The 26,723-nt window shown below is 38.5% G+C and overlaps 1 protein-coding gene across 5 annotated transcripts in view; it reads left to right on the top strand.

Annotated features, from left to right (window-relative positions):
* jar (Myosin heavy chain 95F jaguar) overlaps positions 1-26,723 on the top strand; it is a 165,096-nt gene that overhangs the window by 46,275 nt on the left and 92,098 nt on the right. For all 5 annotated transcript variants that reach the window (XR_014442899.1, XM_083134578.1, XM_083134577.1 and 2 more), the window contains exons 2-6: positions 11,831-12,027; positions 15,884-15,957; positions 20,252-20,381; positions 23,208-23,372; positions 25,685-25,947. Coding sequence is in view for 4 of the 5 variants with exons in the window: in XM_083134578.1 (XP_082990704.1) it covers positions 11,844-12,027; positions 15,884-15,957; positions 20,252-20,381; positions 23,208-23,372; positions 25,685-25,947 (816 nt within the window). In the remaining variant the exon portion in view is untranslated. The remainder of the gene's footprint in view (positions 1-11,830; positions 12,028-15,883; positions 15,958-20,251; positions 20,382-23,207; positions 23,373-25,684; positions 25,948-26,723) is intronic.

Below are 26,723 nucleotides of genomic sequence, written 5' to 3'. Positions count from 1 at the left end.
GAAGGATGCAAACACAATCTCAAATTGAATAACTTTTTCCATATCCGAACCACTACGTGCCTCCACCGGGTACCGAACCGGAATCCCTCTATTATAAGGCGATGACGCCACCACTACGCCATCGGGGAGGCCCTCAAAATAGAAATAGATGTGGTGCCAGATTCCTTAAAGCCCCAATTGGTACACACTGCAACAGCACAAGAATGCTTACCTTTGGCACGCTTATTCATGGTACAGACACCGAATACACGTAATACGACCTAAAATTACTCACTTTAATATTCAAGACAAACAGCACAAGCACTTCTGTAAACGAATACCTGATCGCTACTACTGGACCTGTAGATTTTTCTGACATCTGGGAGAAATCTGTGCCTCGAAGTTGGCTTATACCGAACAATGAAAGCGGAAACTGGAAGCAATTACTTTCCATTTGATTGTTCCTAACTGCAGGTATGAACCCCCTTGGTGTAGCCTACGTCAAATCGTCTGTCGTATATCCCTTACCTGGAGGAATGGCTAGCGTAACGCTCTATGGACTCAGAAGCGAACCCTGGTTGAGGCATGGGTGTGTATCATTGTGTATCTTATCTATTTCATCTTTCATTTTCATTTCATTGCCCTAGTTTGCTCTATATGTTAAAAAGTGACGTGAAATAATAAGACAGATTGATTGAATTGGCGTTTCAAGTCCAGTTTATGCACATTGAGGCTAATTGGGACTGGACCTACAGTTTAAAGTGGGATCCGAGCCACTATGTGCATCCACCGGGTATCGAACCCGGGATCCCTTGATTATAAGGCGATGACGCCACTACTACGCCATCGGGAGGCCCTCAAAATAGAAATAGATGAGAACGTTAATTGGTTCAGTAACGATCTCGCTACCCAGCGAAGGTTTAAGGCTCGAGTCCCGCCTGGTCATTGTGTCCCTTTGCGGGTGTCCATCTATTGCATCTATTCATTACTCATCCTCGCCTTCTAATTAGGTAAAAGTTACAGGAAAGCAACCCAAAAATAAGAAAAAAATATTTGCCTCGTAATGACGCAATTTGACAAGGACGCCCGCAAGATTTTTTCACAGGAGAGGCAGCAGTGCTCAAAGAGGGAAAGGTTTTGGAATGCTATCTCTCTAGTTAAGAAAACCCTCTTAAAGAAAATTCCCCACTAGGATAAATTGCATAGACATCCTCCACCCACTGCATTTTCTCTATGATTTTGCAATATACTCGTACTTATTATGTTATGCAGCAGTAACTTCAATTAATTCTTGTCAACAATAAGTCGCCCCCGCAAAGAAGTTGCTGAAATTCTACTGCTGGAAATTTTTAAAATACAACACTACCTGAATATATGTACAATATAAAGACATAATTTGATGCATGTTTCTTCCGTATAAAAAAACATTACGTGTTAAATAAAAATTAATATATATATATATCCTGAGTGCCCAATTGTATTAATTTCCACGTAGTACACCCTGGACTGTATTTTACATACTAGTGACTGGCGAGGCTCTGGCGTCTGGACTCGTGGCCATTATAATCCTTGGTGGGGCTCATATTGTGTTGTCCTTACATGTTTATGATTGTCCCTTCATCCGCCTCATCTTATCACGATTCATCCTCATATTCGCGATTAGCCAGAGGTAGTAGAAAAACGAAATAATAATAAATCAATATGTATGTATGTGTAGTTCATTTAAATACGAATTTCTACTGGGTTGATCGCTACTATGAGGATGAATGATGAACTAATGAGTGGAGAATGAGAAGCATTGCTATATGCCTTACTAAGGTTCAAACTGGGGCCTCTGGCTTCCTAAAGCGTTATGCTGTCATGGAGACCCGTTATATACATGTAGAGGGACTTAATTAATCCTTTCCGTTCAATCTTACTCTCTCGATCCTGTTGCAGTTATGTCCATGGTATAATTAATTAAGTTAGTAAACTATTTGCATGAAAATATTCGCACGAGACTCTACCCCACCCCCCCTCCAGCACACACAGGCATTTAAAATTGTTTCACTTTACGATTTATCGGGTGTTCTTTCTATTGTGCTCGTCTCAAGATGAGACTCTCATCTAATAATCATTTAACTTCATTGGTGTGTCTCGTAATCAAGGGGTCCCGGGGTCGATACCCGGTGAAGGCACATGGTGGTTCGGATTCCATTTTAACCTGTAGGTACAGTCCCGATTAGCCTTACTGTGCATAAAGTGGACTTAAGACACCAAATCAACCAATAAACCAACCAACGAACTTTATTGCTGCATGTAGAAGTGTAGACAAATAGTGTTAAAGAACCAAAGACATTGATTCCCTTTTTGCTGAATTCAGCATGAATTTGTTCGTTTGCCATCCTCAGTTAACTTGAGAAGGTACGGGAAAGCAGTGAAGAAGAACTACATGTTATAAACATTGCTTCCCAAGAGTTATAATCGCCTCTATGAGGCGATAAACTTGTATGATTTTACATGTTATTAAGTGGCCCGCAGCTGAGGGGTCCCCTTTTTGACGTCACTCTAGCAGAAGACCTTCACGTGCCGCCGTAGCGCGGGAAGCCGGAATAGCACCCCCTGCAGAGGAGTCTCGTGAACGCATGCGGTCGGTGCATGCTGCGCATGCTTCAATTGTGGAAAAAAGGAGAGCTTGCTCTGCGACGACATTCATGAGCATTTCTACATTCTGATTTCTTCATATAGGAGAAGTATTTATTTTACACGAGAGCGCTGAACTAAGCTTATATTACATTTCTTGGATCTGAAGTGACGCATGCATCAATTCTGGGAAAATAATTATTACTTTCTTTCACTTAAGATCCAAGAAATGTAATATAAGCTTAGTTCAGCGCTCTCGTGTAAAATAAATACTTCTCCTATATGAAGAAATCAGAATGTAGAAATGCTCATGAATGTCGTCGCAGAGCAAGCTGTCCTTTTTCCCACAATTGACGCATGCGTTCACGAGACGCCTCTGTGTATGTGAATATGTATTTTCACTTACTTTCAGTGACGTAGTGGTAGCATCGCGCCATGTAATCAGTAGGTCCCGAGTTCGATACCCGCGAAAGCACAGAGTGGTTCTCATCACACTTTTAACTATAGTCTGTGTTTTAGACGTTGTACGTGTTGCTTATGCTATATATATATATATATATATATATATATATATATATATATATATATATATAGTATATGAGTGGCGTATACTGGGTTAAAAACCTGGGCTATCGCACCATATCATAGTGTTCGAATGAACAAAAATTTGCTGTGGGGGTGTTTTTGTATTTTTTAACTCATTTGGGGTGGCGGGTTGAAGTGATGTGACTCTGTGATTAAAAATACATCATAGATAAAACATGGAAATGTACACTGTCAGTAAGGAAAGGATTTCAAGAATTTCATTCTTATTTGCATAAATAAGAAGCCCATATTGTGAAATATTATGTAGGCCTATATACGAGAATAAAAATAAAATTTCAACCTACCTATTTTCACTATTTGAAACTAAGGGATCCCGGGTTCGATACATGGTGGTTTAGATAACACTTTAACTGTAGGTCCGATCCCCATTAGCTTATCTGTTCATAAAGTGGACATACAAAAAAAAAAATCCACAACGATTTGGAGCTTATCGTCATTCGTAAGCCGAATAGACAGCTTGTTAATTATGTCACTCAATTCAGTTCACTACACAACACAGCACATATCATTCACAAAAATACAATCCACTCACTACTGTATTCACACGCTGCCTCTAAATAAATTCCACGCACCAAGACCACTCGACGCGATCTAGACTAGAACTGGTCCTTGACATTTAGGTATTTTTTTAGATGCACTCCTAAACCATTCCCGGTCAGCCAACAATTTTCCACTCCCCTCTGTACCTCTAGTTGTTTGAAGATCAACGACCTCTTTTCCAACTTCTCTGCAAGCGTTCAATGATGTTCTTGCCCCAGCCATATGATGACACTTTCCCCTTGCCTGCGATAATTTTGCTTCAAAATTTCCCGTTCCTGGGAAAATTACATGCTGGAAAAAATTGGTTTGCAACATTGACCCAGACTGTTGAGGAAGTTCAGAGGGTTTTTTACCCGCCATATGCAACCATGTTCCCTCTCCTGTAACAGTTTGGCTCCACAATCCACAATTCCACGATCCTGAAGAAATTACATGCTGGAAAAAATTGGTTTGCAATATTGATCGGCTGATCTTTGTGGTATCCCTGTCAAGCTTGCCCGTCACCCCCGTGGAGTTGCCCGCCGGCGCTGGGCCAGCCGCCTCGCGAATTCAAAGAAAGCGGGCAATGTATCCAACTCCGAAGAAAGTTCATCTTCATATTGAAATGAACCATTTTATGCACATTTTCTGATAGATATTTTTTTCTGTATTTTATTCCCTGAGTCTGGGATTCGCAGATAGCCCTGAATATACGCCTCTGATATATATATATATATATATATATATATATATATATATATATATATATATATATATATATTGAATTGGATTTTATTTTATTTTCCGTACACCCTAGATTAAAAGGGCATGGGAAACGTCACGTTACAGGGTAGTATTTAGTTATTACACCATTAAAACAAAAAAGCAAACATTGTAGTACATTGACATCATTACACGAAAGTAAAAATAAAATAAAAAACACATGAGAATTGCATCATTAAAATAAGAATGAATGCAAAAAACATATTGTTTATTACATTAGAATTTCAAAACAAGATCGAGAATCTCATTTGCTGAACGAGACGGATTTTATTATACTAGATGAGACCGATACTTCTCGTTTTTCATAGTTACGCAACGATAACAATGATATGTTTGTTGTCTTGATTTCCATTTGAAAACAGTGAATAAGTTCAAAAGGGCACTCTACTTTCTGCACACCCGTTGATCTCCAGACGTTAGCGTGCTCGCTCCCAATTTTGCTGGCTTGTAGACGGAAAGGATAAAGGTTTTGAAGGCGTTGATGTGAACGTTTGCCACTCATGCGTTAAAGACCCACACAGGTTGATAGCTGGCTGAAAAGAAAACGAAAGGTTTAATGGGAATTCGAAAGCGAAGACCACGCCACCGCACAGATAACTTGAGAACACGTGAATCTCGTGTCCCACGAATCTTTGAGTTGCCCGCCTCCTGCTCCCACGCATATATTCGAAGATGAGTTGCTCTCTCTCTCTCTCGGTCATATTTTCTCTATATTCCTGTCTTTCTCACATTGTCATTTGTCTTTCCATCTTCCTCTCTTTCTTTCTCTCATTTGACTTTCTTACTTTACCCTCTCTCCAGTGGCGGCGATTGGGTTCCGAAACCGGGGGGCAAGGTGCAAACCAAAACTGGGGGGGGGGAGGAAGACAGTATATTTCCCTTTGTAGATAAGGTTTAGCATAGTGCGAGGGTCAAAGTAGTGAAAAGGGGGGGGGGGGCAACTGTCTCTCTTTGCCACTGACTTTACTCATTTTTCTTTCAAGCTCTCGTTTCCCTCTTTTGCTGTCTTTCCCGATATTAAGGTGCATTTGGTGCGGGACACATCCAGCTGCTAACACTTTGCGAAAATCTGTTTCTCAAATATACTGATCTATCAGCTAACCAACTTACATGCCTTATTTTCACAATTACAATTCTAATAATACCTATGTTGTTAGGATAAGAGAAGATATACATGAACACTACTACCTATAATAATAATATGGGTAAAATATTAATCTGGAACTTTACTTTTCGTTAACTGGATCTAACATCTTTTTATGTTATTCAATAAATATATTAAATTATTTATATATTTGATACTCATTTTCTTGTCAGAGAGGGCCTTCACGATGGCGCAGTTGTAGCGTCGTCGCATTTCAATCAAGGGGTATCGGGTTCGATACCCGATGGAGGCACATACTGGTTCGGATCCCATTTTAAACTGTAGGTCCAGTCCCGATTAGCTTTACTGTGCATAAAGTGGACTTAAAACACCAACTCGATCAATCCTGCCAGGGATAAGTTGTTTTTATACAAATTTTGCCGACCTTAACTACACGTAAGCTAGATAATGAATTTGTGCTGTTATATCAACATTATATTACCGTCTTTTTACCTATTTACAACAATAATAATAATACGATATTAATTTATGTACATATTTTAATGAACTTAATATAATTATAAATATTTAAATTCAAACATTTGTATTATTATTATTTTCTGTGACACTTTGTTCGGACCCCCCTCCCCGAAATTACCGTGCCATGAAGGCACATAGGGGGATTTGGAGGTAGGGCCCCATGCATTCTCGATCTCGGCCTATTTTGGAGGTGATGTGGTCAGCACCACGCTCCGGCTGCTTCCAACTTGTGTCTGGTAGGCTCCAGCAAGTGGCGATATCTCCGTATCCTCTTCGTCACAATTAACCTGAACCAGGCAGGAAAAGCGACGTAAAATAATAAAATTACAATATAAATACGTTCTATCCGTTGTTATGAACAGAGATAAATGAGTGCATGCGCCTGACAACCCCTCCCTTTCAGTTCGAACACTGCGCATAAAGATTTTTGACCGGTGCATACCTTTGGTTCGCACTGTTCCATTTCCAATGGTGTTGTGGTGTTCGGAATTTTTATCTGTGGAGTGTGACAGTCTACCGGCGGTAGAGTCGTCGACCCGTCTTATCTCTACCACGCTAGGACCTCCTTAGGAGCAAAGTTGATAGAAATACACTCCAAACGAGAATCCTACCTTTGCTTGTCTTCCGCTAATGCACATAACGTAGCACACTGAAAATCATCTTCCTAACCAGTGACGTGGATACGCGTCTAGTTGGAATTCCGCTCGGTACCAGTTTCATAGATCGGAGACACATTAAAATCGCATATTTTGTGTTTCGCATGGTTCGTACTTGCCAATTGTGTATTGTGGAACATAGTTCAAGGTGCCATTATGCTTTTTACACGAAAACAAACTCAATTTTTCACATTCTGAGTGCTTTTTTTTATTCCTTTCTTCGCTTCCGGAACACACAATGTGGCGGGCACATCTTGACTCACTTTGTGGGTATGCAGTGTTTCAATCTTCTTCACCGAAAAATACCTACTATCGTGTTCGTCACTGGTGGAAATTATACATTATGCACGGGTAGCTGACGGATAGCCCCACGAACCATACACGGATAGCCCCACGAACCATACACGGATAGCCCCACGAACCATACACGGATAGCCCCACGAACCTAACACTGATAGCCCCACGAACCTAACACTGATAGCCCCACAAACCATACACGGATAGCACCACGAACCATACACGGATAGCACCACGAACCATACACGGATAGCACCACGAACCATACACGGATAGCACCACGAACCATTCACGGATAGCCCCACGAACCATTATGCATGGTAGCTGACCGCAGTGGCGAAGCGTGCTGTCTCGGGAAGGGTAGGCACAGGACGGAGCAGGGTTTGGGGGGAGGGGAAGATGTGATTTTTTTTAACAGTAGTATGTTAAAATATAGCCCCTAGAAAATAAAAGATAGCATATTGCCTGAATCTCCTCCACTTAAGTCGGGATAGTGATTGTAAAGGATAATGTAGTGATTAACGCTCTCGCCTTATAATCAAGAAGTAGAAGGTTCGATTCCTCCTGGAGGCATTGGTTCAGATTCTACTTTAATCTAGTCTCGATTAGATATCTGAGAATAAAGGCGCTTCTGTCTCGAAGGTCAGAAAAAAGTGACAATGAGACTCGATGTTCTGACCACGCGTCACCCAATGAAAAAGCCGTTCTGTCAGGCCCTAGCCATCTTACATTTGTTAGGTTAAAGCTGCTCGTAAAAATTATTTGCTACTTCAATAACAGTATTGTAAATGTTTCTCGCATTACAGAAATGGTTGGTTCACTTGATCGTCACTTAGCGTTTATTTCTTTTTAATGCTGACCTCCGCGGCAGATTGGTTATAACAGCGTGCTACGACAAGGGCCTCAGGTTCGAATTCCCACCTGGGCATAGGTGTTCTTCGTGAGTGTCCCTTCGTCAATGTCTTCTGTCTTCATATTATCGCTCATTCTCATCTTCCCAATTAGCCAAAAATGGCAGAAAGCCAAGTAAAATAAACTAAATCTATCAATCAATTATTTATTTTTAACTTTTTTTCAACAGGCGACTTTTAAAAAAAAATATAATATGATTTAGAAAATGATGAAATGCTAAATGAGAACACGGACTGTGTAACACACCGACCAGAAAATTTCAGTAACATGGATTTTCTCTATACGTTTGCATTGTACGTACTTTGCCCCATTTTAAAAGTAGCGCGTTTTCAGTTATGTCACTAATCATGAAAGGAAATTTCGTCTCAATATCCCTTTCCTCAAAGAAATAAAATACTTTCCCTCTCTGAATCGAGATTGGTGTGGGGCACATCCAGCAGCTAACACTTCGCGAAAAGCGGTTCCTCAAAAGAGCTGAAAGCATCAAACTTAACACTGGTAACCAACTTGCATGCATTATTTGCAGTTAGAATTCTAATAATGCCTACTTTGATAGGTTAGGAGGCCAGGCTTAGAGGTGTTAGCAACACATTTTCGCTACATGTTAGCAGCTGGGTATGCTCCGCTCCCGGCACAGCTCTGAATCTTCCATGGAAACACTGCTTGAACAAGCTCTGTACGTCCACTGCCTGCTTCGTCACGCGCTCGTACACGATCGGCACTCTTCGGAAGTCAGGGAGCAAGGGTGAGAGAGAAAAGAGGCCGGCCTCTCAGGTTACATTACAGGCGAACGTACCCCTGAAATTATGCTTTCCCGCACGAATCACATAGGTTGTTATGGGACCAGCTGAGGCACTCTCGGGCGGGCCTCGCTGAATGCTCAGATACGGTTCCAGGCAGGGTTGCAAACTTGCGGTAATTATCGGAAGACCAAGAATTTCAGTTTTCTTTTATTAAGCGTCGTTTAATGAAATTTATAAGTAATAAAATAATCCGTTATAGACAAATATATTAGGGTAGGCCCGGCCTCCGGGCCTCATAGGACGCTTCGCCACTGGCTGACCGATAACCCCATGAACCATTCACGGATAGCCCCACGAACCATTTCCGATAAGGTTAGGTTAGGCTTTTCCGGACATGGTTTCTATTCAAAACCCCATAAACTCGGTCCTCTCTGCAACCCCCAGGAGTTTGTATGGGAATTTCGAAATACCCTGTCAATTCAATAGCAACAAATGTCCTGTAATGTTGGCAATTTAAAAGTATGAGTATTATTTTTTGGTATTGTAATTTGATACCTATGACATTCACCCCCATGAAGTTTGTTATATTTTGCCCTCCCCCGGAGGGAAGGGACTAGATTCAATAGTGATTATTGTGTAGATTTTGCTAGTTTTATGAACTTAAACCGTGTCCGAAAGGTGGAAGACAGTACTTGTACCGGGCATCCTCTGAGAATGGTCTCACAGTGCGGTCTTGAAGTCGTGGACTGGAAGAAAGTCTTTCGAATTGTACTTCGACTGCAGCGCCAAATACGATCAGTAGATAAAACTGAGTTCTCGTTGTTTTCCCCGCGTTTTAAACATTTAAACACTTGTTTTTCACTTGTTGAAATCACATAGCATTTCCAAATGTTCGTATACATACATTTACACACATTAGAAGAACTTCAACCAACAACTTGCTGACCTATAACGTATATTTAACATGTGTTGCTGGCTTTCTAGCTCCGTGATTTCAAAGAAATGAACAACGAGTGCAGAAGTCACGTGATAAGCCTGCAACGATCCGTGCTCCGAGCTGTGGTCTCGGTTGCTCGCGTAGAGTGCCACACACGTAAATTTGCCGTTGCGTAGAAACGAATTTTCGTTTCGTCTCCCTCTCTCTTAGCATCATGTGTTCTACCCTGCTCGAAAACCTTCGCTATTGTTGCCATATTGTCATTCCATTCCTGGACACACTCGCGCAAACATCATTGAAAACAATTGAATAGCGCTCCAGCTCGCGGTTCCCACCGTTCGGTAGGGACGCTAATGTGGCAATATAGCACGGCGTAGTGCTTGCTTCTTTTATGCAGTGCATGTTCATTGGCTAGCTAGTAACTAGTGTTGCCAACTGTAATAATGAAGCACTATTTCTGTCACGGAAGGGGAAAAGGCAGGTAAAGTGGCGGTGAGTTTTGTTGGATTGGAAGCACCATATTTTTATTTTATACTAAGTATTTGACCGGTTTGACGTTGTGTGCGTGTATTGCGTGTGTGTATGTAAAAGTGTGTGTTTGCTAATGAACGTTAAATTCCATAATGCCTCCAGTTCTGTCGAAGTTGAAATCAAAAACCTTGCATAGCCAAACTCGGGAAATTCTAAGCAACGTGCACGAGTTCATGAAGGAGGAAGCCAGTCATGGTGTTAGCATCCCAATAAAGCATTTTGGCAAGAGAGCAGCGAACAGCAGCAACAAATTGTTCATATTTCATAATTTTGGAATTATTCAAAATAAATAAATTATGTGGCTCCAACATCATTTCAACTCTGGCTCCGGCACGTGTTCTTGTAGAAATTGCATAGACGAGGCTGTCATTTTTGCTGCTTAATGCGATACATATTGTTTTCTGTGTTAAAATTGCCATGCTTTGATGGGTGACCAAGTTCATAGCAGGGCCGGCGGAAGGGGAGGGCGTACCGTGCCATCGAAAGAGCGGCAAAATTTGAAGAGAAGAAAAAAATAAGCCTATTGAAAACTGTGATCGAGCGAGATATTCTTTTGCGCTGAATAGTATTGAAATAGCATAAGAAGTCTCATTATTTATTTTATATTTTGATGTTTTAGTTAGGAATATATTGATTTCCAATTTTCCGTTGCTGCGTAATGACCGGGGGGGGGGGGGTCGAATAGAGCCGCCACCTCCCAGGGAGGCAAAATGACTAGCGCCGGCCCTGGTTCATAACAAAAGAAAAAGCCGCGCAGCTTATCGTCTAGTGGCAGTATATGTACTTGTTATTGTTGTGGAAGCCGGCATCCTTCGTAAATGTACAACAAAGGCAACCGACTGTCGCCGATCTCAGAGAGGAAATAATAATACTGCTTGAGGAGGAGTGTTATGGTGCAATTGTAGCGGTTTAACACGTTGGCATGTTATTATCTGCCGTTGCAGTTCCATACCAGTGTATACGGGTTTTGGGAGTGAAAAGTTAGAACGCCACCAGTGCATTAATGCAATGAAAAATAATATATATATATATATAATAATAATAAATAATATATATATATATATATATTTATTTTGTTTGAAATCACTCAAATAAGGAATCGTATGAAGAAGTCTTCTTTGCAGCATTTTTGGTAATTTTACTTATGTGTTAGTTCATATTTTGCGAATTTTTAGTCCATATGTATGTAGCTACATACAAAGCCACTTGTTAGTACATATTAATCCTAGTCCTGGTATAATGCATGACGTTTAAAACTCAACGTTAAATAGACCTGAATTCTCTAATTTTCTTGTTGTACGTAACAGCTGTGCATCGGCGCACTGCAGCGATTTTTCTATCTGCTCCATTAGCAACACTGCTTCTTTAGTTGTTTCGCGCATCGCACGGCAGAATTATCTGCGCTGGACTCTACTTGGCGGTTTCGAACTGCACTAGGTGAGGTCGCTTCCGTGAAGACTGTACTTAAGTCTGCTCTTTGTACCTTTCGGACACAGTCTTAGACTTGGTTGCTGTGGGAAAATTTTTTCGAATGTAAATACATTAAAAATGTCAAGACTTTTATTTTCATGTATCCGTTTAAATTGTTATGCACTAAGAAACTTTTTATTTTTCATTCCAGGTGTTGCTGAGGAATGGAGAAGCAGAAGGTGTGGGTTTCGAGCCCCACGGAGGGGTTCATTATGGGGAGGATAGTTGACATTGGTATGGATGAAGTGACAGTGGTGCCATATGACAAGAAACACAAGCAGGTCACGTGCTCTTTGGAACGAATGTACCCAGCTGAAGATGACGACAATAAAGAAGTGGATGATAATTGTAAGTGTGCGCACTAGGCTGTAACAAAATGGAAATTCAAAAACATACAGGAGGTAAAAGTTGCACCTTAGTTCCTAATGCTCACAGAAAACAAACAGAATTTGTATTAAATTCAGTGGCGTATGCAAGGGGGGCGTTACGGGATTTAACCCCCCCCCTTGAGCTTTTGAAATATAAAAAATGCTGCGCAATATATTAAACATGGCCAGTGCATCACAGTTAAAGATCTGCGACAATACTACTACTAGAAATAATAATAATTTGAATTATTATTCCTATGCAGCACAGAGAAAATCACAGCATTCCAAACACACGCGTCTTTCAGAGTAAATGCCTTGAAAATAAACACGAATTCTTGAAAATAAAAAATGAGGGCAACTATGATTTAAAAGAGAACAAAGTTGTCTTGTATCTCAGCTGCAACAACGTTCAGTGTCCAATGAATATGTATTTTTGTGTGCGAACAATGAGCATTACCTAAATAAAGTTCTTGGTTCGTTTTAAACGGTTAATGTATAGACAAAGGCTAGGCGGACAAGAATAGTCACCAGTCCACCTTACCATTGTTTATCGCGGCACGGCACGTTTGAATTTCTGAATTCAAACGACAATGAGCTTAACTATTTAAAAATGCTTTGTTGGTAAGAACAGCGAGACAATCCAGATGTGAATTATTGGGGACAAAACTGGAAATATTCCAACCAATTCCGGGAATCGAACCCGGATCTCCCGCGTGGTTGTTAGACGCCCTAAGGGTCAAAGCACCGTAGCTCCTTGGATGAATTCCATACTTTGATTATTTCAATTTATTTTAATATATTTTTTTGTTTTTATGTATTTTCTTCGCACTTAAAATGTCTCACCTCGTTGACTACACAAATATTTCGTAACAAAGAAAATGCTCCCTAGAATTTGTTAAAAATCGACTAGAAAGTAATTTCGTTCTATTAAATAAAAAATAAATACTATATTTATGTAGATCTCTACTACTTAATATTAATAGTGGTGTTAGTAATATTACTAGTAGTAAATCAACTAATTAATTATGAGCATTATTAATTAGGGGTATTATTATTTATTTAAAGTATAGTGAAACAATGGTAATGTGATTTTGGAGAAAGTTTTAGAAACACACCCCCCCCCCCTCTTGATGAAATCCTGAGTAAGCTACTGATTAAATTTCTCAACTTTCACGAACATGTGAACGAAATCACCAAAAAATCTGGATTAATGTTGGAAAACTCGATCAGAAAATGGAGAAATATAGGCAAGTTGAACATGTTAAAGAATTAATTAGTTTAATAATGCAAATAAAAAATGACAAAACAAACGAACAAAAAAATTCAGTAAGTCAAGGTTGTTAGAAGTACAGAGGTTAGGAAGCTGGGAAAGTAATAATGGTAGAAGGTGAATTTGTCCAGTAAATGAAATGTATGCGCTATTCATCATAATCTTTATTTATCCGTTGACCCATTTTTTTATGAGCATGGATATCGTCAGATACATGAATACATAAGAGTAAGCTATAATATATCAGAGTTATAACAATAGTGATTGTTATAGCACTATGGACTATGAGATTAGTAGATTTCTTTGTATACTCGACATTGAAATACCAATCTATTTTACAACTAATTTATGTCAAGCTCTGTCTGTGAGGTATTGTTTGATTAGCTGCAGTTTTTTCTTTAAAGGGGTGATCTTTTTTAGCCAAGGAGGAAGACTGTTGCAGAATATGGTGATATGCATGGGCGTCTGGAAGGGTGGCAAGGGGGAGCCATGCCCCCCTTGGAAAATGAATGTCTACCTTAAAATTATATATTTCACACATAATTCCATTTCAGGCACAGTAATTATTATAAATTCGTTGAAGAAACATGATAATTTCAGACTGAAAGAGTGTTTTTTGAGGGGGCATCAATATTTTGGGGGAAAATATGCATCCTTTGCCCCTCCCTGGAAAAAATCCTGCGGACGTCCATGGTGATATGTCTGTCACAGTTAATCTGGTAGTCTGGACATGGAAAATTTTCTTTGTCTTGTATTGCGCTATGCAGATAGGAGAAAATATCAGACAACTGAACATGCAAAATCGAGTACACAAATGCTCACTTCTTGGTGTCAAGATCATTCCCCTATTACTTGTTCATGGTTTGTGACGTAAGTTGCCATCCAACCGTTTGATGGATCTGTGGAGCAAGGCTGCGCACAACAGAAGAGAAGGGGAGAAAGTTAGTTGGTGGAGCAAAGCAGTGTGCTGATGCAAACAGCTGGTAGCTGTACTCACTTGTTCTCACATGGTCATTGGTCGAACCACCACTTGCGCAGAGACTTGTTTTAGTTTTTCCACTTCAGAGATTTCCAGGACAGAATGTAGACGTCTGTATCTAGAGATTCCTCTTGTTCTGGTGTTTAATGTATGTATGTTGCAACACTTGTTTCATTGCTTCACATTCCAGTGATACATTACCTTTGCATGGCACACAACAAACTTAATTTGGAGAATACAACACAAAGTCATTCACTTATTTTCAAACTATGTAAATTATAATGTTTATTCACTTGCACATTGACAAATGAAATTAATAATTGCAGTAAATAAAAGGGAAACCAAAATTAATAGTGGATATACCCGGTGTTCACACTTTATCTTTACAACTTCAAATCTAAATAACTAAATAATGGAACGAGGTATCTCAGTTCTGATGCCTTAATTTAAAACAGAAACTCTCAAAGCTTCTTTTACCACTTCAATGCATCTCTATCTGTGCCCCCCCTGTTGCCCGTAGGATATCAAGGCGATACTCGATTTCCTGCCATGTCCGCTCTAGGACCTCCTCAGTAACTGTTGCGATGGCTGCAGTGATCCTTTGTCGTAGGACTTGAATATTGGGAACTGGCGTTTGGTACACAATATCCTTAACATAACTCCATAAAGAGAAATCCAAAGGGTTTATGTCAGGTGATCTTGGTGGCCAAGTAATGGGGCCATTCCTCCCAATCCATCGACCAGGATCATCTAAGGATCTGCGTACCTCCAGAGCCCAGTGAGGTGGTGCACCATCCTGTTGGAGAAAGATATCTGGCTGGAGATGCTCCAGTTGCGGGAAAACAAATTGGTCCAGCATATCCAGGTAACAACTGAAGTTAACAGTTCGTTCAGCTAAGAAAAAGGGGCCAATGATTTGATTGTTCATAAGACCACACCCCACTTTTTCTGTGCCATTCACGGATGGTGGTTCTCTGCCATACTTAGTCCTGAAATTTCGTTGGACCTGTGTACGAGATCTTATCTCTATGAACCACGAAACACACTGTGCCTTCACCTGTGGAGTAGTCATTGTGTGGAAATGTGACCTCAGCTCTTCACCACTTACTCAATGTACCTGAAAAAACAGTAAAAAATACTTCGAGAGTTTCTCTTTTAAATGAAGGCAACAGAACTCAGATACCTCGTTCCATTATTTAGTTACTTAGATTTGAAGTTGTGATGATAAATTGTGGATACCCGGTATGTTCTGCCAATAATTTAACTGTATTTACAGGCCCTGTGGACATTTGTATATGTGAAATTCTACTGCTAACAACTTAAAGGTGTCCTCTATACAATGTCAGTTATAACTTTTAGGCCAAGTCAGATTGTTAGTTATATTTTTAAAAAATATTTTCATTACATTTCAAATATCTATTTTTTTTTTCATTGTGTGTCCCTTTCCAAGGCGATTTTACAAGTAGAGGCTGTAGCCACCCAATCCCGCCATGCCATAGATTAAAAATATGAGTGTAATCCGCATGTTTCCTTTGCAATGTAAATGTTAATCCAGTAGACTGTAACAGAATTTATTCAATTTTCCAGGTGCTCTCATGTACCTGAACGAAGCAACTTTGCTGAACAATATACGGTTGAGATACTTCAAAGATAAAATTTATGTAAGTATTATGTAATGAATTGCAATTAGAATTATTTAGTTACAGTTTAGTATACAAGGAGTGATTGAAAATTTTGTGGCCTAACATGTGTATGGTAGAAAAGTTGAAACACATTTATTTTTTAACATAGTACCTACCCTTGTAGGTTAGTTTACTTGGTTCATCTATGCTGGAGCATACATATCCACAGCATGCATAACTGTATTGTCTGTTGCAAAATAGTCTGCTTCCAACTTCGAGTTGCGCCGACTTTCGTGGCAGAGTGGTTAGCCAGGCAGCCCCCCCCCCCCCCCCCTGTGACTGCCATCAGCCCCCCATGGCACTGCCATAGGTAAAACTATTTTGTATAATTTGTTTGCAGTGAAGAGTGAAAATGTAGACAGCTCACAACTTTAAATAAGGATGAATCCACAGAACGTGAACAGCACCTATTACATTCGCTCATCTTGTTTATGAGCTGAAGTCTAAGTATCTGCAAGTATTTAGAAGATTCTCTAGACTTCAGAAAGTTCTTTCACAGGGGAGCTTCTTTATCCGTACCTTCAGTGTCCCTGTTGCGACCTCCCTTTTAGACGGAAATCTGTGACTTTGATGTCATCATGCAAATTTCCTTCGCATCTGCGTCAAAGGTCAACAGCTGCCAAGTTTTGGGAATGAGGGCGAGTTTCATTGCTTCGGCCGGGGGTGGAATGTACTGTATTCCCTGTGATTGAATATTGTGCATTTTTCTTTTGTGTGATATAAATATCTGTATTATCTTAAGTAGTATGGAATGTGTAGTAAGGGACGATGTCAGTAGCAGTCAATTAACACTTCAAGAGATGTTGTAGAAAATGTAGTATTTATATGATATTTAAGAATTGTATATAACTTAATCACTCCCCTCCCACACACACATATAATTTACCTTCATTTTTTACTGTTATTTTTTTTTAAAAAAGGACTTGGTTTACAAAGCTCCCGTGAGCTTCCCCTGGATATCAATTCTATCTACGGGCCTGGTGCTGTGATGCCAGGGGTTCCAGGTTTGAACCCTCGACTGGCCATACATGATCTTTGCGAGTGTCTCTTAATCAATATCATCACTCATCCTCATCTTCGTTCATTAGACAAAAGTGACAGAAAAGCGAAGTCAAATATACCAAATCAATCAATCAACCAACCAAAAAACTTTTTTTTTTTTGGCATTACATTACTTTGTAACTTTCCCTAAAAGTTATTGTTTTTACATTTCTCTATATTATTGTATTGCTATTTTATTAGATACAAGTATGTGTTAATTCCTTTGTATTCAAAATTAGACATTAATGTAATTGACCTATCCCGCATCATAGTGCAATTTGTACTTGTATGATCAAGTGGATGGAAATGAATCTATCAATCAAAACCGATGTTGAAATTAGGTAGAACTCAGAAGGAGCTAAATCAGGATAGTAGGTAGGTTGTTGGACTAATTGGAGTCCATTGTGAAGAGCAGCATACGTGTTGACTGGAGCATTGGTCAGATGAAAGGGCACGCCGCGATGCCAGGGGTCCCGGGTTCGAATCCTGCTCGGGCGTGGTTGTTTGTGAATGTCCATTCATCAATTTCATAATTTCATCACTCATCCCCATCTTCGCAAATTAGCCAAGAGAAACAAAACGCGAAGTTTAAAAAAACAACAAAAAAACAATCAAATCAGGAAAGGGCACTTCTCATGTCAATTTTCTTGTGCAGATCATTCAGAAGGTTAATGTAGTCACATTCAGAGATAGTGTAACCATTTTGCTGATAGTCTTAAAGCAGCACACCATACGAATCACAGAAAGATGGAATGCCTGTACTTCTGTAATAGTTCTTTTCTCTCTGGATCTACTTTTAAACAATGGAAAATTATATCTTGACATGTAAACCAAGTCCATTTCTAATCATGTCTCAGAAGTTTTGGAACCCATCTCGCTGAAACCTTGGCCATGCTCAGTTCTTTGTGAAAAACTGAATGAACGCGTTCATGAGAGATACCTATAATATGTAACACACTGTTACGTATTACGAGACATCTTCCTAACTCTTCTTCATCCACCTTGGGCTGGAAACTTCTCAGTCACCTCTTATCTTATCGAGCAAATAAGTTTAAATACCAACATTGTGGTTTATAATTCTTTTAAGATGTAGAGGTATACTTCTGCAGTTTCTTAATTCTATACAAATTGTCAGTGTATTCACATATGTAATGGAAGTGATAAAATTGTATTGAAGTTGCTAAATATTTTAGTTGCTATGTGTTTCATTGCAGTCCACACAAATTGTATTGAAGTTGCAAATTATTTTTAGTTGCTATGTGTTTCATTGCAGTCCACACAAATTGTATTGAAGTTGCTAAATATTTTTAGTTGCTATGTGTTTCATTGCAGTCCACACAAATTGTATTGAAGTTGCTAAATATTTTTAGTTGCTATGTGTTCAACTTCAATACAATTTTTGTGGACTGCAATGAAACACATCTAAAAATATTTAGCAACTTCAATACAATTTTTGTGGACTGCAACGTAACACATAGCAACTAAAAATATTTAGCAAACTTCAATACAATTTTTGTGGACTGCAACGAAACACATAGCAACTAAAATATTTAGCAACTTCAATACAATTTTTGTGGGCTGCAACGTAACACATAGCAACTAAAAATATTTAGCAACTTCAATACAATTTGTGTGGACTGCAATGAAACACATAGCAACTAAAAATATTTAGCAACATCAATACAATTTGTGTGGACTGCAATGAAACACATAGCAACTAAAAATATTTAGCAACTTCAATACAATTTGTGTGGGCTGCAATGAAACACATAGCAACTAAAAATATTTAGCAATTTCAATACAATTTGTGTGCACTGCAATGAAACACATAGCAACTAAAAATATTTAGCAACTTCAATACAATTTTTGTGGACTGCAATGAAACACATCTAAAAATATTTAGCAACTTCAATACAATTTTTGTGGACTGCAACGTAACACATAGCAACTAATAATATTTAGCAACTTCAATACAATTTGTGTGGACTGCAATGAAACACATAGCAACTAAAAATATTTAGCAACATCAATACAATTTGTGTGGACTGCAATGAAACACATAGCAACTAAAAATATTTAGCAACTTCAATACAATTTGTGTGGGCTGCAATGAAACACATAGCAACTAAAAATATTTAGCAATTTCAATACAATTTGTGTGCACTGCAATGAAACACATAGCAACTAAAAATATTTAGCAACTTCAATACAATTTGTGTGGACTGCAATGAAACACATAGCAACTAAAAATATTTAGCAACTTCAATACAATTTGTGTGGACTGCAATGAAACACATTACAACTAAAAATATTTAGCAACGTCAATACAATTTGTGTCGACTGCAACGAAACACATAGCAACTTCAATACAATTTGTGTGGGCTGCAATGAAACACATAGCAACTAAAAATATTTAGCAACTTCAATACAATTTGTGTGCACTGCAATGAATGTGTTTCATTGCAGTGCACACAAATTGTATTGAAGTTGCTAAATATTTTTAGTTGCTATGTGTTTCATTGCAGCCCACACAAATTGTATTGAAGTTGCTAAATATTTTTAGTTGCTATGTGTTTCATTGCAGTCCACACAAATTGTATTGAAGTTGCTAAATATTTTTAGTTGCTATGTGTTTCATTGCAGTCCACAAAAATTGTATTGAAGTTGCTAAATGTTTTTAGTTGCTATGTGTTTCATTGCAGTACACAAAAATTGTATTGAAGTTGCTAAATATTTTTAGTTGCTGTGTGTTTCATTGCAGTCCACACAAATCTTCCTTGCGGTGTATGAACACAGTGAAATCTAATGGTAGTTACAAAAAATAATTGATAATGTTCGATTTTACAATTATCTGCAAGATATAGTTTATTATAAAAAAAAATGTAGTCAATGAAAAATTTAGCCACCTTAAGTACAATTATTATTAGTGTGCTTAGTTTTTTTATATACATTTTTAATGCAATTTATGTAAACGTACTAAATTTATTTTGTATTCTACTATAGGTGTTTCTTTGTATCTGTTCCTTCCTCATCGTTATTATCCTACAAAACTGAAGAACTTTAGATTTTGTGAATAAAATGAGTGCACATCTTTTAACTCAAATGCACTAAAAATGATTGCAGCAATACTTTACATTTTTTTTAGCTTAGAAATTGAATAAATCCAATGTACTATGATTTGAAACATGCCTACAATATATTTCAATAAACAACTTCACTTTCTTACTTGCAGACTTATGTAGCTAATATTTTAATAGCAGTAAATCCGTATTTTGAGATAAAACAGCTGTACTCCTCATCCACTATTAAGAAGTATCAAGGAAAATCTCTGGGAACAATGCCACCTCATGTGTTTGCAATAGGTAAGTTCATAAGTTATTTATAATGCAGTTACCATTTTCCAATAACATGAACTGATTAGATTTTGAAATGAGTAACTGTGATTCTGTTGCTTTATTTGGTTAATGAACCTCCGTGATAGCATAGTGGTAATATCATCACCTTGTAATCATGGAGTACTGGGTTCGATACCTGGTGGAAGCACATAGAGATTTGAATCACAAAAACTGCAGGCCCAGTCCCGATTAGCCTATCTGTGCATAAAGTGGACTTAAAACAAGCTTCAGGCTATTCAAGTAACAATAAACTAAATTAACAGTTACATTTCAGTACATTTCAATAATAATAATAAAAGAATTGAATGAAAACGTATATGCACATGTATACATTTGTTGTTTTAAACATTTTAACATGTTTTTTGATAGTTTCAGGAGAAAACACGTTCTCTTAATCAGACATTTATTTGTAGTTTGATAGAATATGTATAGTTTTATATATATATACTTTTTATATATAGTTTTCTATATACCGTCTACAAAAATTTCTGGTGTCGCCCATGTTGAAAGTTACTTTGAGATGTCATCTGGGTGGGTAGGGATCGTCATGGTACATGGAAATAAACCCCTTTACTAAAACTAAATTTAGGACACACCCCTAACAAGAAAATAAAATACGTCTCTTAAAAACTCCCTGACTAAATTTTTAAAACTAATTCATTCATTCTCTACAGTCTCTGGACGTGGGCGTCCAGAAGGTTGTTTGGGGGGGGGGGGGGCAAGGGGGCCATGCCCCCCCTGGAAAATGGAAGTCAACCAAGTCACGCACATAATTTCATTTTAGCCACAATAATATGTGTTAATTATTGCATGAACATCATACATTCAAATTTGAGCAATGTTTTTTTACGGAACAACACTATTTGTGGAGAGAATGTGCCTTGTTTGCTCCCCCCCCCCTGGAAAAAAAAAATACCTTCCTTACCCCTCCCTGGAAAGAATCCTGCGGACGTCCATGTCTCTGGAGGACCTAGATTGAAAGTTGAGGCTGCAAAGGGGCACTCGGCACACACAAGGACAAACACAGGACAGGACATCCCTACTGAGGATTATCCTGGCTGTAGGTCCAGACGCCAGAGCCTCGTTAGTCTGCAAGAAACGGTTACCGAAGTGTACTATGTGGAAGTGAGGTTGATATTTGAGTTCCTAACCAGAAAGTCACCTCTTACACCCCAAATTACTGACCATGTGGCTGTAAATCACTGTGCTTTCAAACTGTGGCAAGAAAAGTAATTCTTTAGAGCAGGGGTTCCCAAACTATTTCGTTTCATGGTGCCCTTAGTGTTTCAAGATTTTTTCTGCGGCGCCCAAGTCAGAATGTAGGCCTATCTAGCACTTGCAACGCTCTTTTAGTTTGGTTAGGTTCCTTGCCTTAAGTTAAGAAAGTAAACACATATTTCAAATTCAGAAACATTTTACATGTAAAAGGTACTAAATAATCACATATTTGCATGGCTGTTTTTAGAGGGGGGTTTCTAGGGTTCAAACTCCCCCCCCGAAACTTTTTTTTTTTTTTTTTTTTTTTTTTTTTTTTTTTTTTTTTTTTTGGAAGCATCACAAAAATACAAGGACACAATGTTGAAACGATCGAGCTACAATTTTCATACATTTGGAATTCTGAAAGTTGAGTGAAACAGGATTTATTCTCAGAATCGTAGCCCACCCGCGACCCCTCCATTTTCACTTCTGCTGTTATCTTTCCAGTGTTGTTCCCGCGTCACAAGGAATATAGACTGAAGATTCCTTTATGATTGTCCCAAAATTCCCTTTCCAGCTTTTAAATTCCCTGTCCGATAAAGTCGAAAATCCCCCTTGATAGGAGTTCAAACCTAGGATCTCCAGTTTCGTAGCGTATTACGTTCGTGATTAAAGGTTACAATCCATGCACAAGGCTAAGTTTTTAAAAATAATAACTGCTTCCGCACTTTTCAAAATTCCAAAAATGTAATTTTAAAGTTAAACAACAAAAACTTTATGACTAAAATTTCCATCTAACTTTTAAATATTTTTCTTGAAGGCATCTAAAGTTTAATGGCGAAGTATAATAATTGTGCATTTCAGTACACACTGTGTGAAACGTGAAAAAACAAAAACAAACTTGTGTTGGATATTCACTCATCTGCTGGATTGAGTAAGCCCCCTCAAGGATATAACAATAATATAATATAATAATAATTATTATTAGTATTATTATGGAATAAAATTGTTTTATTATTATGAAATTTTAATTATTATTGTACAATTATAGTTATTATTTCTATTATTCAAATTTCTGGCGACGTCCATGGGAACAATTATGAATGAACCCCCCCCCCCCCCCCCGAAAATTTTTCCTGCCTACGGCCATGCATATTTGGATTGATGCGATGGTCCGATTTTAAACAATGTATAGATTAACAAGTAAGTGTCATTTCAGTGAAAATATTGGAACATTTTGTGGTGTCCCTGTAAGCTAGCCACGGCGCCGGGTGCCACACCCCACACTTTGGGAACCACTGCTTTAGTGTTTCAAGGCACTTTCATTCCAAATTCTTGCACAGTATTTAGTACATGTTGGTGTGCATGGGTGTTTCACTGTTTTAAGTGCAGATTGTAACATCAACAGTGTCTGATGTAGTGTCTGAACAAGGTACTGTGTTAGTATTTGAATGAATTATTATTATTATTAATTGCAATTGACATTGTGATAATACTGAAAATCAAACACTATGTTTAGAATAATTTCATACTAAATAAAACCTTTGCATTATTATGAATATAATATTTTTTACATTAACCTGTGTGTTATTTCAGCTGACAAGGCATTCCGGGACATGAAAGTGGTGAAGCAGTCACAGTCCATCATAGTATCCGGGGAGTCTGGAGCAGGGAAAACTGAATCCACCAAATACATCCTTCGCTACCTCTGTGATCTCTGGGGCTCAGCTGCCGGACCAATAGAACAGAAGATTCTGGATGGTATGTCTATTTTGCCACTTGCTAAAAGTTCTCATTGGAATTACATTGAACCTCTGGTGAGTTGGTAAAATTAAAAAAAGATAGCGGATAATGTTGGTTATGTGGTATTAAAGTCGAAAAAGTTGGGGGTAGAAGCCCTGAAGATGAATTTCCCAGTATATTGCAATTTATTATGCGAGATGTTTAATCCTGCTAAGGAAGTTAAATTATTTACCACTATATACTATTTCCAACAAAACATTTATAGGATTTTGAAGGGGCTTCGGTCCCCAGTGCCCATCCCCTGGCTACGTGCCTGCCTGAAGCACATACATTTTCCAAAGTAGTTAGCTGACAGTCTCAAGAATATGATATAAGTGCCTTTTCAGATTTAGAATACATGGAAATGTGTTGAAAAATGACAATTTTTCATGTAACATGGGGTTCAGGGGATACGCGAAAACTTCATATGTAAATCACAGCTGATTTTACCTTCTGCTAGTAAAGAAACACGTTGCTAAAATGCCAAGACCTTGAATGTGCTAAATCTTAGTTTGAGATTAAAGCATTTTAATAATCAATGCATTATGGAAAAACAGGTTTTACATTTGGGTAAATGTTGTCATTGCTGAAATGTATCTACTTATGACTGTTTAGAGCCTTCCTCAATGGTGCAGTGGTAACGTCATCGCCTTGTAATCAAGGGGACCTGGGTTTGATACCTGGTAGAGGCACATAGTGGTTCGGATCCCACTTTAAACTGTAGGTCCAGTCCTGATTAGCCTTACTGTGCATAAAGTGGACTTAGAGACGAAATCAATCAATCGAAAAATCATTATGACTGTCTATTAGGTCAAATAAGTTAGCATAGGAATCTATCAACAAAAAATTTACCTTTTCACTGATGATTGAATCTGGATTTCCCTTCATGTAGCAACACTGCCTCTGTCAAGCATGTCATGGAAATAGAAAGGAACAAGCAGTGTTCCCCCACCAAAGCTGTTTGTAGCGGTGGAACGAACCATGCAGGCTGCATGTTGTTAATAGCCACTTGCTTCAGCTCCCTCGCTCTCCCCGCATACAGTCAGGGTGGAAACCTGGTCATCAGAAGGATGTTATGGAGAACAATCAGTGGTGTACATAAACTAGTCTTTGTTCTGTAAATGTTTTACTTAAATTTGGGTTTAAAAGCTTGTTTTAATACTTCGCATAATATATAATGAGCAATTTTTCATATATTAAATCTACGAGGTGTGGCTAGAAAAAAACCGGACTGTTGCTACAAAATCTTTTATTGGTAATTTTATACAATATGAACATTATCCCCTTCAAAGTACTCCCCTGAACTATCGATACACCACTCCATATGAATCTTCCATTTCTGGAAGCAGTGCTGGAAATCATTTTCTGAAACCATGTTCATGACTTCCGTCGCTTTTGTTTTCACAGGTTCTATGGTCGTAAATATGTTTTTTTACAGTGCTGATGTGACCTTTGGGAATAAAAAAGTGTCGCACGGAGTGATACCCGGCGAATAGGGTGGATATTCTAACACTGGGATCCCATGCTTGGCCAAAAAAGCCTTGACTGACAATGCCGTATGGACAGGGGAGCATTGTCCTGATGAAGAATCCATGACTTGCTTTTCCACAAATCAGGTCGTCGTCTTCTTACTCGCTCACGAAGGGTTGTCAGCACCTTAATGTAATAATGTTGGTTGTTTTGCAATAGCTCGAATACTCAAGCGACGATCTTTTCGAATCAATTCACCGACATTTGAAATGTTTGATTCTGTTTTCGATGTGCAAGGCTGTCCAGGATGTGAGTCGTCCGCAATCACTTCTCGTCTCTCTTTAAACCTTTGAAACCACTCAAACACTTGCGTGCGTGATAAACACTCATCTCCGTATACTTCCTTCAATATACCATAAGTTTCTGTGGCGGATTTTCCGAGTTTCATAAGAAACTTCACATTGATACGCTGTTCCACTTTCACACTTAACATTTTTCCGACGGATCACAGATGTACGGTTCACTTCGTCGACAAGCTACAGCGGAACTGAGTGCCGCGCAACCTGGGAAATCACAGTCGATAGGCAGGATATCACATTATACGCTCATGCACTGCTTCGCTTGACCTTGATGCGCTTGCCGTTTGTCAACAGCAACATCAATCTGGTTTTTTTCTAGCCACACCTCGTATATGTAATAAAAGAAATGAGAAAAGTTGGTTTACTGATAGTGAACGTAACATGAAGAATACGGCATTGCTTTATATTTTAAAATGTATAGGCATCTATTTTGTAATGTGACATGACTTTATTATCTTACAGCCAACCCTGTTCTAGAAGCATTTGGAAATGCGAAGACTACGCGTAACAACAACAGCAGTCGTTTTGGGAAGTTTATTGAGGTTCATTTCGACAACCGGTGCCAGGTTGTTGGTGGCTACATTTCACATTACCTCCTGGAGAAGTCGAGGATTTGCACCCAGGGACCGGAGGAGAGGAACTACCATGTCTTCTATCATTTGTTTGCTGGGACTCCAGACAAACTGAGGCAACAACTGTATCTGTCAAAACCAGATGACTTCCATGTAAGTTATACCTAGGTATAATCTTCTCTTCATTTTTGACAAATAGCCCCAGGGTTTCAAACACAAGTAAATTGTTATTGTTGCAGCATATTGCAACATACAGTGGTGTTTTGAGCATAATTGTGAAGCAACAACAAGCAAGTTTTATATCACACATTCCCTGCCAGATAGCAGCTACGTTACATAGCTGTACAGGCTAAGATGTTCATAGAAGCCTTGCAACCTTCACCACCTCCACTAAAGAATAACCACAACATAGAAATTCTATAGAAATATTTACCTGAGTGTGGACTGAAGTGGGGTATTGGTTTGATGTCTGTAGGGCTGTAAATGGTGCACACATTGATGTACACTAAGGGCAATGAAACTTTCAGGATTGCACTTCCGTAAAATATGTTACACATGCGTATGATTCAGAATGAAATAAAATTCAAAACCCTGGAGTTCTTTTTTGGACACCCTGTATTTTTGCATGATTGTTTTATCTATATTTGTAGATAGATGATACCAATGTTGTATGTAGAATGCCTTTACATGTATAATTGGGGTATTTCATTCCATATACAATGTAAGCAGACAATGCTTTTTGTCCAAAGACAAATCACAACAAAGTAAATGCCATTAAATTGGCAAATTTCAAATCATAAATTCTGTTTTACACTCCTTCCCATACAGCACCGTGTCCAGATCATATCTATGGATATCCATTGGATGTCCATTTCTGGATATTCATTGGATGTTCATTGTTGGGTATTCATGAAATCCAGTTGTAGATA

Source organism: Lepisma saccharinum, chromosome 13 (assembly GCF_977018435.1).
Source record: "Lepisma saccharinum chromosome 13, izLepSacc3.1, whole genome shotgun sequence".
NCBI classification, from domain to species: Eukaryota; Metazoa; Arthropoda; class Insecta; order Zygentoma; family Lepismatidae; genus Lepisma; species Lepisma saccharinum.
Note: the sequence above shows the minus strand (reverse complement) of the source record. Positions and strands in the feature narration are given on the sequence as shown.